Source organism: Notamacropus eugenii, chromosome 5 (genome assembly GCF_028372415.1).
Source record: "Notamacropus eugenii isolate mMacEug1 chromosome 5, mMacEug1.pri_v2, whole genome shotgun sequence".
Classification (NCBI taxonomy): domain Eukaryota; kingdom Metazoa; phylum Chordata; class Mammalia; order Diprotodontia; family Macropodidae; genus Notamacropus; species Notamacropus eugenii.
Genome location: NC_092876.1, coordinates 64598523 through 64617653, shown reverse-complemented (window position 1 = coordinate 64617653; position 19131 = coordinate 64598523). Strand labels below are relative to the sequence as shown.

At 41.5% G+C, this 19131-nt stretch overlaps 1 protein-coding gene and 1 long non-coding RNA gene across 4 annotated transcripts in view; one reads left to right on the top strand and one right to left on the bottom strand.

Moving 5' to 3' along the window:
* The window catches only part of IFNLR1 (interferon lambda receptor 1), a 19950-nt gene extending 16532 nt beyond the window's left edge, over positions 1-3418 (top strand). For all 3 annotated transcript variants that reach the window (XM_072609313.1, XM_072609315.1, XM_072609314.1), the window contains one exon: positions 1684-3418. In XM_072609313.1, the coding sequence (XP_072465414.1) occupies positions 1684-2448 (765 nt within the window). In that variant the 3' untranslated portion in view covers positions 2449-3418. The remainder of the gene's footprint in view (positions 1-1683) is intronic.
* Positions 1-19131, bottom strand: part of LOC140504417 (uncharacterized) — a 25586-nt gene extending 6455 nt beyond the window's left edge. Inside the window, exons 1-2 of the long non-coding RNA XR_011967097.1 lie at positions 18640-19131; positions 17438-17555 (exon numbers count right to left, since the gene is read on the bottom strand). This is a non-coding gene — a long non-coding RNA (uncharacterized lncRNA). The remainder of the gene's footprint in view (positions 1-17437; positions 17556-18639) is intronic.

Here is a 19131-nt window from a genome sequence, read left to right as displayed (position 1 = left end):
TTTCCAAATAACCTAGAATATCAGAGATGAGTGAGACAGCGGAACATAGAATGTCAGAGCTAGGGGGGCCCTTAGCACACATGAAGTCTGAGCTGCATGGTCCTTAGGACACAGGATATCAGTGCTGGGAGGGGCCTTAGAATACAGAACAGCAAAATTAGCGGGGATTTTAGACATAGAATGTCAATATTGCAAGGGCCTTTGACAGGAGGCGAGAAATATGCACTTCGGTGTCTACCCTGTGCCTACTGTGTGCCAGGCACTGGATTAAATGCTTTACAAGTATTATTCCCTTAGATACTCACAACAACCCTGGGAGGTAGGTACTATTGTTATCTTTATTTTACAGTTGAGGAAAGTGAGGCAGGCAGAAGTTAAGTGACTTACCCAGGACCACATAGCTAAGAAGTGTCTGAGGCTGGCTTTGAACTCAGGTCTCTCTGACTCCAGGTCCAGTCCTCTATCTGCTGCACCCCCTACCTAGAATGTTGTCAGAGCTGGATGAAACCTGAGGGGTCATCTAAGTCAGATTCTTCTAATTTTATAAAGAAGGAAACTGAGACCCAGAAAAGGAAAGAGGCTTGTCCAAAGTCATTTAGTGACTTCCCATAGAGCAGAGGACTATAGTACAAATCTCAGTGACCCATAATCCTCTAACAGAATGAGAATCCCAATGAGAAAGAGCACCTTAAGCACTGACTAAGTAACCCCTTTTTAAGAATCAGTTTAGAGGGGATGAGGTCACAGGATAGATGCTAGGGCAGGGGTGGAGAATCTGTAATCTTGAGGCCACATGTGACCCTCTAGGTCCTCAAGTGTGGCCCTTTGACTGAATCCAAACTAATTTGTTCTGTGAAGTTTGGAGTCAGTCAAAAGGGCACACTTGAGGACCTAGAAGGCCACATGTGACTTTGAGTCCACAGGTTCCCCATTCCTGTGCTAGGAAAAGGCAGTAGCGGGGAGGTCTCCAAGATTACAAGATCCAAGGTTCTCAGAGTTGGGAGCCACCTTTCCAGCTCCTCTTGACCAGCCCATTTCTGGACAGAAATCCCCTCTAGGACCCCCACTGACCAGTGGTCATTCAGGTTTCCCTTAAGGAATTTGAGGGATGGGGAGTCCCCTACCTCCCAGGACACTTGGGAAACTATTAGGAATGTTTACATCAAACTTAAATGTGCTTTTGTGCAGCTTCCTCTGGTTGGCCCTAATTCTGCCCTCTGGGGCTAAGGAGAACATATACATCCCTCTACCCTTCACTGCCTTTCAGATATTTTGATATTTTTAAGTCTTCTCTCCCCTAAATTAAGTATCCCACCCCCAACTGATTTTCACATGGCAGGATCTCAAGGACCTTCCTCCTGGACGAGGATGGAAATGGAAGTGGGAAGGCACCAGTATCATAAGGTTAGCCCTTCTCAAGAGAAGCTTAGAACATCATCACCTGCTTTCAGCTTCATTTAACTAGGACCCTGAGACTGGGATTTTGAAAGGTGAATGGGAATATCCTGCCTCCTCTGTTCCAGGAATAAGAGAGGATCAGATCAAGGGGAGGTCTGATCCACCCACATCAGGATAGAGGTGCACATACTGGAGCAAAAAGGCAGACACCCTTAGCCCACGAAAAGCCACATAGGTCAAATTGAAACCTAACAGCTCTCTTCCCCTCTCTCCACCCCAAATCAGGACTTTTCTTCATACAGATGTCCTGTGAAAACCTTGGAACTGAACAGGCAAGAGTCTTTTGGGGACTTGTACATATGCTCTAAGATTGGTTTGAGGCAAGGAAGAAGCATATATGCAGGATCCAGGCACCCATGCATCCCACAACCCTCAGAGATGGAGGGCCATGACACTGAGGAGAGAGAAGATGGAGAGTCTGAGGATGACAGTGGAACCTTTGAACCTTACCTTGGGATTCCTCCCTTAAAGGGCCGGGTGACTGGAATGGAGGAAGAAGAGGCAAACACACAGAGTTTGGAGTCTACAGGGTCCCTGATACATCAACCAAAATATGGTTTCTCCCCAGTTATGGACACTTCAGACAGTGGAAATGTGTTTGACTCTTTCTGGGGAGGATCAGGTACCACTAGCTGTTTGATCAAGGATGACATTTGCGGGGATGGTCTATCTCTGCCATCACCCATGTTCTTGGAGAAGTCAGAAGTTGTAGAAGAGCCTTCAGAAGATAGTTTGTCTTCCAGGGCCTCCCCAGTACCCTTGGACCCCTCCTCTCCTGGGCTGGTGATCCTCCCTGAAGAACCCCTGGCTTCTCTGAAGACACTGATAATTAGCATGGATAAATCTGAGGAAGAAGGGGATTGGTTTATGGAAGGAGAAGAGGAGGAGGAAGAAATGGGTGATGTCAGTGAGGTGGAGGGCCTTTGGAGTGAGTACTCCAAGAGGCCTAAGGTCACAGATTACCAGCACATACACTATAGGCTTCACTGAGTCACTCACCACTCTCTCCAGTTCCCAAAAAAACTGTCTCTCAGTCTAGGTCTACTTCAGGATTTCTCTCAGCTTCTCCCAGGTCCTGAAAGACCACTAGATACTTCAAAAATGAATTCTTCAGTATTTGTGGGATAGCTAGACTACTTCTGGAACTCACCCTGGAAAATGATTTTTCAATTGTGTTGAGTGGGAAGGCCCCCAACAGCTTTGTGTGTCTTTGGCAAGACCTCTGTAGATCTCAGTTTCTTCTTCTGTAAAATGAGGTTGGACTTGATGACCTTTAAGGTCCCTTCCAACTTTAGATCTAAGAGCTATGATTTGGTGCTCAGGATTTAGAGCCAAAAGGAAATTTCTGTGACCACTTAGTCCAATCTTCTCATTTGATGGAGAAGGAAACTAAGGTACACAAAAACCTCATATAGAAAAGAGATCTGGATTTGGAGTCAGAACACCAGTGTTCCAGTCAGCAGGCATTTGTAGCTGACTAGTGTGAGGTCCTAGGCAAATCACCCTTTGAACCTCAGCTCCCTTCTCAGCAGAATTCAATTGAATTCAACGAATATTCAAGGGTGTGCTTTTTTTTTTTTTTTTGCAAAGTACTGTGCTAGGTACCAGAGATACAAAAACAAAAATGAAAACCTCAGACCTCAAAAAGTTTACATTCTGATGGGGAATACTTACAACCCATATGGAGAGCATGTTCCTACTCATGGGAGGTGGAGCCTGAGCTGTGCTTTGGAGGAAGCTAAGAATTCTAAGAGGCAGAGGAAGGAGCATGGTGGCAGGGAAGACCATTCACCACAGGAGCACAGGCCACATCAGAATGACTTTTGCACCTTAAATATAGAGCAGCAAGTGTTTTGTAAACCTTGAATGACATGAAAATGTAAGGAGCTCTTAATGCTCTTGGGTATTTTTGTTTGTTTACTTTTATTTTTTTAAATATATATTTATTATTTATTTTTAATATTCTTTTCTTTTTAAATTTGAAGTTTCAGATTCTCTCCCTCCCGCTTCTCCCTCATCTACCAAGAAGGCAAACAATATATAAATTGTATATGTAAAATCATGGAAGAAGAGGAAGGAAGGAAGGAAGGAAGGAAGGAAGGAAGGAAGGAAGGAAGGAAGGAGGGAGGGAGGGAAGAAGGAAGAGAGAGAGAGAGAGAGAGAGAAGAATTATACTTCAGTTTACACTTAGAGCTCATCAGTTTTCTCTCTGGAGGTAGATAGTATTTTTTTTTCCATCATGAGTCCTTTGGAATTGTGTTTGCATCGATCACAGTAGATGAGCCTTTCATAGTTGATCCTCATTACAACATAGCTGTTACTGTGCACAATGATCTTCTGGTTCTTCTCACTTCATGTTGCATCAGTTCATACAGATCTTGCCATGTTTTTCTGAAACTATCCTCTCATCGTTTCTTAAAGCACAGTAGTATTCTTTCACAATCATATGCCACAACTTGTTCAGCCATTCCCCACTGGATGGGTATCCCCTTAATTTCCAATTCTTCGCTGCCACAAAAAGAGCTGCTATAAATACTTTTGTACATATAGGTCCTTTTCCTTTTTTTCATCTCTTTAGAAATACACACCTTGTATTGTATTGCTTGATCAAAGGGTGTATGCAGTTTTATAGCCCTTTGGAAATGTTCTAGATTGTTCTCCAGAGTGCTTGGACCAGTTCACTATTCTACCAATAGTTCATTAATGTACCTGTTTTCCCTCATCCCCTTTACCATTTGTCATTTCTGGTAGGTGTATGGTAGTACCTCAGAGTTGTTTTAATTTTTTTTATCCTAATCAATCATGATTCAGAGCAATTTTTCATAGAGATAGCTTTTATTTCTTCTGAAAATTGTCCTTTCATATTCTTTGATCAATTATCAGTTGGGGAATGGTTTTTATTTTTTATAAATTTGACTCAGTTCCCTATTTATTTGAGGGATGAAGCCTTTATCAGAGAAACTGTAAATAATTTTATATTGCTTCATTTTCTATGGTACCTTTTAGCATAATATAGTTTCCCTGATTGGCTCTTTCAATTAGGTCTAGTGCTTTGCTTTGTCTGAGATCATGATTGCTACCCCTCCCTCCTTCATTTCAGCTGAAGCATAATAGAGACTGCTCTAGCCCTTTATTTTGACTCCTTGTGTGTCTTTCTGTCCCACATACGTCTCTTACACACAACATGTTGTCGGATTCAGATTTCCAATCCATTCTGCTATCTGCTTCTATTTTATGGGTTAATTCTTTCCATTCACATCTACAGTTATAATCACTAATTGTACATTTCATTCCACCCAATTTTCCTCTGTTTATACTTCTCTCTCTCTTTCTATCCTGTCACTTCTCAAAAGTTTTTCATGCTTCTGACCACTGCTTCCCCCAATCCACTCTCCCATTTTTTATACCCTCCCCCCCACACCTCTTATCCCCTTCCCCTCCCATCTCCCTCTTGGGTAAGATAGATTTCTATACCCAACTGAGTGTGTGTGTGTGTGTGTGTGTGTGTGTGTGTGTGTGTGTGTGTGCGTATGTTCTTTTCTCTTTGAACCAATTATAACAAGAGTGAGGTTCAGGCATTGGCCACCCCATCCATCCCATTGTCCCCTCCACTATGAAAGTTCTTCCTTGTGTGCCTCTTTGATATGAGAAAATTTACCCCATTTTACATCCTTCGTCTTTCTCCCAGTACATCCTTCTTTCTCATCCCTACATTCTTTTTTTGGGGAGATCATCCCAATATAATCAAAATGTACTTGTGCTCTCTGTCTATACAAACTCCTTCTAACTGCCCTGATATTGATAAAGTTCTTAGGAGCTACATGTATCATCATCCCATGCAGGAATGTAAACAGTTTAGCTCCACTGAGTCCCTTATGATTAACTCATCCATGTTTGTCTTTTTATGCTTCCCTTAAATCTTCTGTTTGAATGTCAGATTTTCTATTCAGCTCTGATTTTTTCATCAGGAATGCTTGGAAGTTCTCTATTTTTTTAAATATCCAGTTTTCCCTTACCTCATGATATTTGACTTATTTTTTTCTGGCTTTTCACAATATTTTTTTCCCTTGACTTGGGAACTCTGGAATTTGACTAAACTATTCCTCGGAATTTTCATTTTGGAATCTCTTTCAGGAGATCATTGGTGGATTCTTTCAATTTCTATTTTACTCTCTGGATCTAAAATATTGGGGCAGTATTCCTTTATGATTTCTTGAAATATGATGCTCTTCTTTTTTGGTCATAAATTTCAATAATTTATTTTTAATAAATATTTTTATTTATTAAATAATTTTAAAATTATCTTTCCTTGATCTATTTTTCCAATGAGATATTTCATGTTTTCTTCTATTTTTTCATTGCTTTGACTTGATTTTTGTTTCTTGAAGTCTCATTTAGTCATTAGCTTCCACATTCCCAATTTTAATTTTTAAAGAATTATTTTCTTCAGTGAGCTTTTGTACCTCTTTTTCCATTTAACTTATTCTGCTTTTAAAGGAATTTTTTTCTTCAGTAAATTTTTGTTCCACTTTTGCCAAGCTGTTAATTCTCCTCTCTTCATTTTCTTGTATCACTCTTCTTTTCCCAAATTTTCTGTACCATTCTCCTCTCTTTCTTTAACTCTTTTAGGAATTTTTGCTGGCCGTGAGTCCAATTAGCATTTTTCTTTGAGGCTTTGCTTGTAGCTGATTTCACGTTATTATCTTCTACATTTATGCCCCTGCTCCCATAGTAGCTTTTTATAGTTAAGTTATTTTCTTGTTTTTTGCTCACTTTGAACTTTATGTTAAAGTTGGGTTCTGCTCACCTGCAAGTGAGGAGGCACTGTCCTATGCTTCAGGGTTTTTTGTGCTACTGTTTTCAGAGTTCATTATGGGATTCCATAAGTACCCAGTGTTTTCAAGGTGATTTTATTCTAGTAAAGGTGTGGTCACTGCTCTCCTGGTCTGTGATCTCATCTTTACCCAGGAAGGACCATTAGTCCTCTGCAGCTGTAAGTATTAGTGTTCCTCTTGGCCCTGGAAATGTGACCAGGGCCCTATTCCCCTATAGACACAATCCCTAATGTGCCTCTTGGTTCTAGAACTCTCATCAGGGCCCCTGTTTCCTTGCAACCAATCATAAGTGCTCCACTCCACCCTGGAACTATGACCTGTTACTGCCTACGGTGATAGCATTGCCAATCAGCACCAGCTGCACCTGGTGCCAAAAAAGGGTCACCTGTAATCTCTTTCTGACCAATTATCTGACCCCCTCCCTATCTCTGGGCTAAGAGCTCCCAAAGCTGCAGCTGCTGCCAATGAGATCACATAAAACACCCAGGGCTGGTGATTCTGCTGCCCTGCACCTATCCTACTATTATTGACCTCTCCTATGAATTTCCTAAGTTGTCTTAGGCTGGAAAAATGTCTCCCTCTGGCCTTTTTTTGGCCCTACCACTTCAAAATTTGATGCAAGGCATTATTTTGAAGTTGTTTGGAGGAGAACTTGGGGAGAGTTCAGCTTGGTCTGGGCCTACACTTGGTCATTTTGGCCCTCTCTTCCCTTCCAGCTTTCAGGAGACAAATGCCTCACAGAAATGCATTTCCTCACCCTGGGACAAGGGAAGGGGGTATTTTCAAATGGCTACACATGTGTGCATTTGGCATCTGTAGTTATGTCTGTGTAGTTCTGAATGTACATTTGTATGAGACATAGGCAGCTGGGTCTGGGTCCTATAGATCAGTAGGAGCCATCTTTGCCCCAAACTGTCTGAGTAGCTCGAGGTGGGAAGAGCAGGGGATCAGACTCAGATGACTAGTCCTTAACAGGGCTCTAACCATAACTCTTCAGATGTCTGTGGCCTCCACTCACTTCATTTAAGTCTTACTGTTGGATTTGGGGTCTGAGGCCCGAGGTTTATGCTGGTCCTATCACTTTGTAGCCTTATCCTTTGGTGTGAGGGGGGAGGTCACCTCATCTGTAAAATGAGAGAGTTGGAAAATGCCCTTTAAGGCTACCCAAAGTTACCCACACAGGGCAGAGGTGGCTTCTACTGATCCATGGGACCCACACCCAGCTACCTCTACCTCAACACAAAAGGATGGCACATAGAGCCATATGGACACTAGCTGTAAATGTAGGAGCCAATGAACACCTCAGAACCTCTGTTTTCCCAGGGGAGGCAATGGGGATGGTAATATCTAGTCCAATTAGATAGTCTTCAGTACTTAGATGAAATCACAGTTTGAAAAGTACTGAACCTTCCACCAAAACAAAGACTTAATAACCATTACAGATGATAAAACTAATAACTGACATTTCTGTACCTTAAAGTCTGCAAAACACTTTATATATATACTTCATGGCAGTTAGGTGGCACCAAGGTGCACGGAGTGTCAGGCCTGGGGTCAGGTAGACCTGAGTTCAAATCTGGCCTCAGACACTTACTAGCTGTATAATCTTGAGCAAGTCACTTCAACTCTGTCAGGCTCAGTTTCCTCATCTATAAAATGGGCATCATAATAGCACCTACATCGCAGACCGGTTATAAGGATCAAATGAGATAAATACTTTCAAATGCTAGCTATCATCATAACTATTATTATTATCCTCACAGCAACCTCCTGAGGTATATGTTACAGAGATTTTTATTATCATTTTATTAATAAGGGGAAAAGGCTGAAAGAAATTAGCTAGTTAGTGTCTCAGGCAGGATTTGAACCTGTCTTCCTGACTCTAAGTGTAGTACTTCACCCACCATGTAAACATGTGGGCCTATGACTAGGGTACAGTAGGGAAATTTTTTTAAAAAAATTTTAAATCTAAAAGTTTGGGGCTGATGCCCAGCTGTGCTATTTCTTCTTCTGTGGCTTTGGGTCAGTCACTCACTTCCCTCCTCTCTGCCTCAGTTTCCTCACCTGTAAAATCAGAAAGTTGGCCCAAATGGCTTCCAAAGACCCTTCCAACTATAAAACTTGTTTTTGAGTGGAGTAGGCCACGCCTGCCTCTCCGGGCTCACCAGACTAGCTGTAGGTGGTTCCCCCTTCCACAATATTCGTTTACTCTACTAAAGATAAGAGGGTGAAAATCAAACAGAGAGACCTGAACAGACCAAGGATGGGACTTGAGCAGACGAGCCCCAGCCCCAGAGATGATTTTTTTAAAAATGAAAGGCACAGCCTGGTGCCAGAGACTGCTGTTATCATCACTGGCACATTGGAAGAAATCAGCTTATATGCCCTTTTGAGTCTTTGGTTAAATTCTACGGAAATATGTTTTTAAGAGTCAAGTCCTAGTCGTTCTTTCCATATCATTGGAGGTCCTTGGCTACAGACCAATGTTCAAATGTTGGAGAGGAGACCAGCTGCTCAGGGACAATTTGGATTAGAGCAGGGACCTAACCTGGGGTCTGAAACCTTTTGAAAAAATATTTGATAACTGTATATTACTATAACTGGGTTAATATACAATCAATTGATTATTAATAATTACATTTTGTTATTTTTATAATATATTTTTATTATTTATTCTAGATTACAATTATTCTTAATATATAATTGATTTAATATAAGATAGTCTATATAATTTCCTTTGTAACACTGTGTATTTTATTTTATGCATTTAAAAACATGGTTCTGAGAAAGGGTCGATACTCTTCAGCAGACTGCCCAAGGAGCCCAGGACATACAAAAGGGATAAGAATCTCTGGGTTGGGGGGATCTCTTGGGTACCTTCTAACTTAGCCTTTCTAATGCTCAAATTTCTTGTCTGTAAAGTGGGGGTTTTTAGCACCATTCTGTTTCATGGTACTATTGTGAGGACAGTGCTTTGTAAACTTTAAAATATTATGGGTGTGTATTTACTATGTTCTAACATTCCTTATTTTAAGGGCCCTCCCACCCCTGACATCTTGTGTTCTCAGGGCCCTCCCAGTTCTGACATCTTGCGTTCTCAGGGCCCTCCCAGTTCTGACATCTTGCGTTCTCAGGGCCCTCCCAGCTCTGACATCTTGTGTTCTCAGGGCCCTCCCACCCCTGACATCTTGTGTTCTCAGGGCCCTCCCAGCTCTGACATCTTGTGTTCTCAGGGCCCTCCCACCCCTGACATCTTGTGTTCTCAGGGCCCTCCCAGCTCTGACATCTTGTGTTCTCAGGGCCCTCCCACCCCTGACATCTTGTGTTCTCAGGGCCCTCCCAGCTCTGACATCTTGTGTTCTCAGGGCCCTCCCAGCTCTGACATCTTGTGTTCTCAGGACCCTCCCAGCTCTGACATCTTGTGTTCTCAGGGCCCTCCCAGCTCTGACATCTTGTGTTCTAAGGCTCCTTCCAGCTCTGACATTCCTTGTACTAAATGCCCTTTTAGCTCCTGATATTCTCTATTCTAAGGCTTCTAGCTCTGACACCCTATATTCTAAAATGTGTTCCAGCTCTGATATTCTGTGTTCTCAGATCTTTTCCAAGTTTCACATTCTACAATTGCATATCTGTATGATATCATCTGGAATTGTCAGCAGCTAAGTCTCTATGAACTTTTTAAAGCAGTCTTTGAGAGATGCCAATTTATTTTTTAAAAATCATCCTAAAATAGAGCTATTGCCTTCTGGGGAATGACCTCAGTCAGTAATCAAAAAACGGGGAAGAAAGGACTTTACCTCCAAGCTGCAGGAGGTTGTACCCAAAGTTCCAAAGGTTACAGAAAAATAAAAAGAGGATCTCTATCTAGAGTCATTGAGAAAACAGGGGAAGAATTAAGATTTGTTCTAATTCAGAGGCAGCATTTCATTTGATTCAGAGTTGAATGACCTAGATTCAAATCTCACTTCTCTCCCTTGTTGCCTTTATGACCCTAGCCAAGTCACTCAGCCTCTCTGGGCCTTCGTTTGCTCCTCTGTAAAATGAAGGGATTGGGCTAGTTCCAGCTCCAAATTTATGAGCCTATAAAAATTCATAACTGTTCAAGGTTAGTGAGAAAGAGCCTAACTTGTACCTAGGTGTGCCTATGGTACCTATGTACCTATAGTCCTCATCCTAAGTTTGGGATATCTCAGTATAATACTATGGTATCACTATATATCCTATGGTAATGCTAGCAATCATTATGTCTAACTGTTTGAATAAAGAGTTCTATTTTTATAGCAAAAGGCTATTTGAGTGGAAAATGTGTTTTCATTTTTGAGATGAAATCTGTCTCTTGGGAGTGGCCATCATCCAATCCCTACAATCTGCCTAGTGGTAGCTTGTCCAAATTGGGGTGTTTGGGGTGTTCAGGGAAGACTAGAATCTCTGGAATGGGGTTTGCCAAGCTTTTTCATAGCTGTTCATCCACCTTTGGTATCTACCTGTTACTAAACTCTCACCTGCAGCTCCAAGAAGCTGTAGCATGCTCAGCTTCCCTCCCATGTAAAATGGTCTCGGCTGACAGACCAAACCAGACTGAAGGTAAGCGACAGACCTGAAACTCTTTGGTGAGTTAGGCGGAGGTCCATCCCAAGCATAAGAAGATTTTCCCTGGTGGTATGAGTGAAGGAGAACAATCTGTTCCAATGGCCATGAAGGCAACTGAAGCAGATGCTGAGGAGCCCTAGAGTCAGACATCAAAGCCGTTAAGGTCATCCACTGTATCCTGGGCCATCGCCAGTCATCCTGACTTTTGTCTTACCTCTGGACTTTGAGGACTCTGGAAGAGAGAGTGAGGCTGACAACTTTGTCATCAACTCTGCTCCACTTAAACCCAATTTATGTTCAAATCAAAAGACATCACCATTCCCATTTTACTACTTATGATGTCACCTTGGTCTTCTTCAGGTACAAAGGATGGTGAGAATGATGGTGACGGTGGGAACAACAACAAATTGTAGGCACAGTTAGGAGGAGGAAATCAAACCTTGTGGTGGGCCAGCCTTGAAAATCCGCAAGTAGGAAGTGTCAGGACTCATCCGGATAGGTGAACAGTATTTGGTTTAGGGCAGCTGCTTTCTCAAATGGAAAGCTCTGGTTCCTCTTCAACCCAATTGTCAAAATGGAGCTGAAGGCAAATTCCCTTCTTGTTCCCTGGGGGAAGGGAATGAGGATGGGGGAGGTTGGTAGGGAGAGAACCTTTATCCATGCTGCCCTCCAGGCATAAGAATAACCGGATGAATCCAGTGATTTCAGGTCACCAGGTCCAGGGAAGGCTGAGGCCTGAGTATGTATGTCCTGGGCACAAAAGGGCTGGTACTGATGAGCATTGAGAGGACAGCTGCATAGACCATCATGTTGGTGTATGCAGGACTGGCAGAAGCCTTGCCCAGCCTGCATCCCTGGGGTCTGTACTGGATGGTCCCACTCAATGCCTCAGTTTGTCCATCCAGGAAATAGATTGCCTTTGGAGATGGATAATGCAATCCCGCCTCCTGGCTAGCTAGGATTGAGTAGAGAAATTAAAGAAGGGGTGCTGGAGCAGGGGCAGGTTTCTGAACCTTGGTTCCCCTCAGTGAACTCATTATCTCTTTGCCTTTCCTAGTACTGACCTCCAGAGCCTTCACTGAAGCTTGAGCCAGTGTGTAGAGTACAGACACACACACACACACACACACACACACACACACACAGCGTGTGTTGTTCGGTCATTTCAGCTGTGTTCAATTCTTAATGACCCTGATTGTGGTTTTCTTGATAAAGATACCAGAGTGGTTTGTCATTTCCTTCTCCAGTTCATCTTACAGATGAGGAAATTGAGGCAAACCGAGTTAAGTGATTTGCCCAGTGTCATAGGGCTCATAAGTGTCCGAGGCTGAATTTGAACTCAGGTCTTCCTGACTCCAGGCCTAGCACTCTGTGTAACGCACACACACACACACACACACACACACACACACACACACACTAAGGAAGTTGGGCTTCATAAAGTCTTGCATATAATTGTAATTCCTTTTCCATTCTGGACTTTATAATTAGAGTAGAAATAACATTGATATAGCAAGTCAAAATATCTGGGTTCAAGTCTCAGGAGAGAGATGTTAGTGGTATGACCCTGGGCAGGTCACCAAATTTCGCTGAACCTCAGTTTGCTTGTATGTAAGATGGGGACAATGAGGAGGGCTACCTTGCAAAGTTGCTGTGTGGAAAGAGTCCTGCAATGGTAGTAAGATGTAGAAGACTACTAGTCTTAGCAGTGTGGCCTGGTAACCACTGAACAGACCTCAGAGTCAGGCAGATGCAAGTGCAAGTCTCCTAGGCAAGTTAACCTCCCTCACTGCTCTAAGCAGCTCTAAATCTAAAAGTGAGGAAAGACTTGCTGATCTATGTCAGTGGAGAGAGTTTCCACACTGGGAATTCCTCATGCCAATGAAATCAAAGACCCAGATGATTCTTTCTGCCAAAAAATATATTTGCATGTTTTTATGTTACATATATAGGAAATATACATCATGTATTAATTTATATGACTGATCAAATTATTATTGTTATTGTGAGTTCAGTATTATAATAGCAATCCATCATACAGAAGCCATGTGTTATAAAGGGTAGAAACAATACTGGCCTTAAAGTCAGGAAATCTGCATTTTCATCATGCTTTGCATACTTCCTCAATTGTTGAAGTCTCTCTTTTCCCATCTGCAATTATGTCTCCATTATGGAAACAATGATACCCCTGCTAGAATCACAGAATCTCAGAGCTGAAAGAGATCTTATTGGCCATCCAACTCAATCTGCCACCCCCCACAATCCAATCCCATCTGTCAGCCCCCACAAAATCCTCCCACAATTCAATCCCATTGTTACCCCCTACAAAATCCCCCCCAATCCAATCTGTTATCCCCCCAAAAAATCCTTCACACTATCATGGGTTTGAAGCCTTTGCTTGAAGACCTCCATTGATGGGGGACCCACTAACTCTTGAAGTAGCCCATTCCATACCACCCACCTCATGATTAATAGCTGTGTGGTTTATGCCCACAAATTCGACAATCTAAACAAGATGGATGAATATTTTAAAAAATACAAATTGCCCAGATTAACAGAAAAGGAAGTTGAATACTTAAACAACCCCATCTCAGAAAAAGAAATTGAACAAGCCATCAATGAACTCCCTAGGAAAAAATCCCCAGGGCCAGATGGATTCACAAGTGAATTCTATCAAACATTTAAAGAACAGTTAATTCCAATACTATATACACTATTCTTGAAAATTGGGGAAGAAGGAGTCCTCCCAAATTCTTTCTATGATACAAATATGGTTTTGATACCCAAACCAGGAAGAGACAAAACAGAGAAAGAAAATTATAGACCAATTTCCCTAATGAATATAGATGCAAAAATTTTAAATAAGATTTTAGCAAAACGAATACAGCATCTTATCACGAGATTAATACATTATGATCAGGTAGGATTCATACCAGGACTACAGGGCTGGTTCAATATTAGGAAAACTATTAGCATTATCGATCACATCAACAACAAAGCTAACAAAAACCACATGATTATCTCAATAGATGCAGAAAAAGCTTTTGACAAAATACAACATCCATTCCTACTAAAAACATTGGAGAACGTAGGAATAAAGGGAACTTTCCATAAAATAATAAGCAGTATCTATCTAAAACCTTCAGCAAGCATTATATGCAATGGGGATAAGCTAGATGCATTCCCAATAAGATCAGGGGTGAAACAAGGTTGTCCATTATCACCACTATTATTCAATATGGTACTAGAAATGTTAGCTGTAGCAATTAGACAAGATAAAGATATTCAAGGAATTAGAATAGCCAAAGAAGAAACTAAGTTATCACTCTTTGCAGATGATATGATGATTTACCTAGAGAATCCCAGAGATTCAAGTAAAAAATTACTTGAATTAATAAACAACTTTGGCAAAGTTGCAGGGTACAAAATAAACCCACACAAATCCTCTGCATTCCTATATATTAGCAACAAAGTTCAACAGCAAGAGATAGAAAGAGAAATCCCATTTAAAGTTAGGGTAGACAGCATAAAATACTTAGGAGTCTACCTGCCAAAACAAACCCAGGGACTATATGAACACAATTACAAGACACTTTTTGCACAAATAAAGTCAGATTTAAGTAAGTGGAAAAACATTAGTTGCTCATGGGTAGGCCGTGCTAATATAATAAAAATGACAATTCTACCCAAATTAATATACTTATTTAGTGCCATACCAATTAAACTATCAGACAATTACTTTCTAGAGCTGGATAAAATAATATCAAAATTCATTTGGAAAAACAAAAGGTCCAGAATATCAAAGGGACTAATGAAAAGAAATGCTTGGGAAGGTGGCCTAGCGCTACCAGACCTTAAACTGTACTATAAAGCAGCAATTATCAAAACCACTTGGTATTGGCTAAGAAACAGAGAGGTAGACAAGTGGAATAGACTTGGCACTCAAGAAGCAGTAGGGAAGGAATATAGCAACCTTCTGTTTGATAAACCCAAGGACCCCAGCTTCTGGGATAAGAACTCATTGTTTGACAAAAATTGCTGGGAAAACTGGATAACAGTGTGGCGGAAATTAGGCATAGACCCATACCTGACACCGTACACAAGAATAAAGTCCAAATGGGTACATGATTTAGGTATAAAGATTGATACCATGAATAAACTGGAGAAGCAAGGAATAGTGTATTTATCAGATCTATGGAGAAGGGAAGAATTCTTTACTAAAGGAGAGACAGAATGCATTATGAAATGCAAAATGGATAACTTTGAGTACATTAAACTGAGAAGTTTTTGCACAACCAAACCCAATGCAACCAAAATCCGGAGGGATGTAGTAAATTGGGAAAAAATTTTTACAACTAAGCTCAGGGATAAAGGCCTCATTTCTAGAATATATAGAGAACTGACCCAAATGTATAATCATACAAGTCATTCCCCAATTGATAAATGGTCAAAGGATATGAACAGGCAATTTTCAGAGGAAGAAATTAAAGCTATCTATAATCATATGAAAAAATGCTCTAAATCACTATTGGTTAGAGAGATGCAAATCAAAACAACTCTGAGGTACCACATCACACCTAAAAGATTGGCAAACATGACAGAACAAGAAAATGATAAATGCTGGAGAAGATGTGGGAGAGTTGGAACACTAATTCATTGTTGGTGGAGCTGTGAGCGCATCCAACCATTCTGGAGAGCAATTTGGAACTATGCCCAAAGGGCTACAAAAATGTGCATACCCTTTGACCCAGCAATATCGCTACTAGGACTATATCCCCAAGAGATCATAAAAATGGGAAAGGGTCCCACATGTACAAAAATATTTATAGCAGCACTCTATGTAGTTGCCAAAAACTGGAAGTCAAGGGGATGTCCATCAATTGGGGAATGGCTGAATAAATTATGGTATATGAATGTAATGGAGTACTATTATGCCATAAGAAATGATGAACAAGAAGACTTCAGAGAGGCCTGGAAGGACTTATATGACCTGATGCTGAGTGAAAGGAGCAGAACCAGGAGAACTTTATGCACAGCAACAACCACAGTGTGTGAGAGTTTTTTCTGGTAGACTTAGATTTTTGTAATAACACAAGAACTTCTGAAAAAAAAAAAAAAAACCCCAATGGTGGACCTCAAGGCAAAATGCCTTCCACACTCAGAGAGAGAAATATGGAAGTCACTCACATAATGTAGCAGATCATGTTTGTGTATGTGTATCTGTTTGTGTATCATGTTCTGATTTGTTATACGGATTCTTTCATTTATCTTAGTCTGACTACATAGCATGACTATAGTGAAAATATACTCAATAGGAAAGTATATGTAGAATCTATACAGAATTGTATGCAGTCGTGGGGAGGGAGGGAGGTAGTGGGGGGTGGGTGGGGAGGGATAAAATCGCAATTGTATGGCAGTGATTGTTAAACATTAAAAAAATAAAAAAATTAAAAATAAAAAAAAATATAAAAAAAAAAAATAGCTGTGTGGTCCCCATCAAGTCATTTAAGATATTATTATTACCTAAGTCACTTGAATTAATAATATTATAGTTAATAATAATAATTACTTGCCACCACTATCCCCTCCCCAATCTGGACCTGAAGAAGCCAGATGGCACAGTGGATAGAGCAGAAATACTTGAGTTCAAATATGGCCTCAGACACTTACTAGTTGTGTGGCCCTGGGAAAGTCACTTAACCCCTGTTTGCTTCAGTTTCCACAACTCTAAAATGGAGATGGTAATAGCGCCAACCTCCCAGATTTGTTGTGAAGATTGAATGATATATTTGTAAAGCACTTGGTACATGGTAGAACTTAATAAATGCATGTTCCCTCTTCCTCTTCCCCTTCCCAATTTGGTATAAACAATTCTCAGTAAGGAAGAGCATTCTGCCAATGCAGATGTACCTGCTCTGACTGGCTTAGAGACTTGCCTGAGGCATTGAGTGACCTATCCTGATTTATAGGACCTTAATTTAGATCTTTCAATGACCTTAAAGCAATGGTGCCGAACTCAAATAGAAACCTGAGGAAATTTGGTATCATCTAGGTTCCTCTGAGCTCTAGGACTATGATTTTATGGACTTATGAACCCTCTATAAACCTCAGTTTCCTCATCTATAAAATGAGAAGATTGGACTACATAGCACCTTAGAACCCTAAATCTAAGTCCCACATCTGTGGTCCTAATAAATGCTTACCTGGTTAATTGATAAAAATCTATTGTCATTCATTATTAACACAATAATTAATTATAATACATTGCATTTATAAATGTTAATATCATTAAAAATAAATTATTATTAGATATTGCCTTTGAGATCAAGAAGCTTAGAAGGGAAAGAGACTCTCTAAACAGTAAAAGAAGCATAAGAAAAAGTGGTCCTATTGTGTGTGCCATTCAAAGGCCATTTTCAATGATTTTGCCTTTCCTTTTCAGGGATCCCTCCCCCTCTTTCGTACAGTAGTGCAGACATTCTACAGATGAGGACTGTGGGATGATAAAAGACTTACTAAAGTTGACCTGAGTTCAAATTCTAACATTTACTTACTACTTGTGTGATCTTGGGCAGTCATGAGTGTTAGAATCCAGAAGACTTGGGTTCAAATCCTGCTTCTGACAGTTGTGTGGACAAGTCACTTGACTCCTCTGGGCCTTATTTTCTTCATCTGTAAAATAAGAGAGTTGGACTAGATGAATTTGAAGCTCCCTTCTGCCTCTAAGTCTATGGTCTTATGATCCTATCGCCTCCCTGGGACTCAGTTTCCTCATCTCTAAAATAAAAGGGTTAGACCAGATGGCCAATTAGGGTTCTTCCAACTCTAGATCTATCGCCTATGGTGTTAAGTCCATCCCATCTTTCATACCCATCTCCTGAGCTGGTCTCTTCTCACTTGCTGGGAACCCTTCTTGCCTCTGGGGTTCAGAGAGAAGTCACTTTTTCCTGCTTCCTCTGCCTATCTCCTGAATTGGATGAACTGTAGGGATGGAAAAGAAACACCTTTCCATCAGCTCCCTCCACTGGTCCTCTTGACTGAGCTACCTAACTAACTGGGAGGACCATACCCTGAAGCCACACCCCTAGTGATGTAATTAACCTACCTGAACTCATTCTTTAATGATTAATAAACTCCCACGTAGTCACATCCTCTGTGTCCCAGTGATTCTAAATGTCACACTGTGGTTATTCAAACCCTGCTCTCCTTCCCCCACTGTCCATTATTCCTATCCCCATCAAACCAATCCCCACTCCATGTCCTACTCTAAAGCTACTCACTCCTTCCACTGTGCTTTCTGCAATGCTTGCTCTGAAGGTAATAAACTCACTTTCTTTTTTAAAAAATAATATTTTCCTTCTATGGTCTTATTTTCTTTTCCCTTTTCTGGGCATTTTCCCAGCCAGTGACTTGACTTCTGAGTATTCTCTTCACACCCACTTTGCCTCTATATCCTCCCAGCCAGCGCTTGGAGTCTGAGATTCAAATGCTGCTTCCCAGTCTCAGGGCTTTGGGAAGGGGCGGGGCTGCTATTCAGTGTGAGATTAAATTCAGGTGCTCAGGTGGGGGCAGGGCTGCCTCTCTCGCTCAGTTCCCTCAGGGGGTTTATGCAGAGACCTTCAACAATGGATCTGGGCTCCTGCCTGCTTGGGGAGCCCCAGTCTGCTCCTGCCTCCACTGCTGCCTCCTGAGGGGGCCTGAGTTATGGGGGCACCTCACTCCCCTCCTGGCAAGCCGAGAAGACCCTCTCACCAACCTTTGGGGCCCGTGGGTGGAGGGACCCGAGCAGTCGCTGGAGATTTTGTCCCTGAAGCCTGCTCGGATCCACTCCTCTCGGTGCCAGGCGGCCAAGGCAGGGCTGGGCTCGGCTCCAGGTCCAGGGCGCAAAGGACCTTTTGCGAGAGGTTTTCAGGGCTCTCTGGAACAGAAATCTCCTCTGCTCCGTTGTTCTGTGGCTTCTGCTGCTCCAGAATTTGTTAGGAGTTCTTTTTTACAAATATTTTATGGTCTGTGGGTTCAGAGCTAGCGTATGTGTGTCTTTCTACTCCGCCATCTTGGCTCCGCCCCCAAAAATAATATTTTCCTCCAATGACATATAAAGACAATTTGTGATATTCATTTTTTTCAATTTTGAGTTCCAAATTTCCTCACTCCTTCCCTCACTTCACCCCTCCCTGAGACAGTAAGGATTTTATATAGGTTATACATGTGCAATCATGCAAAAGGTATTTCCATATTAGTCATATTG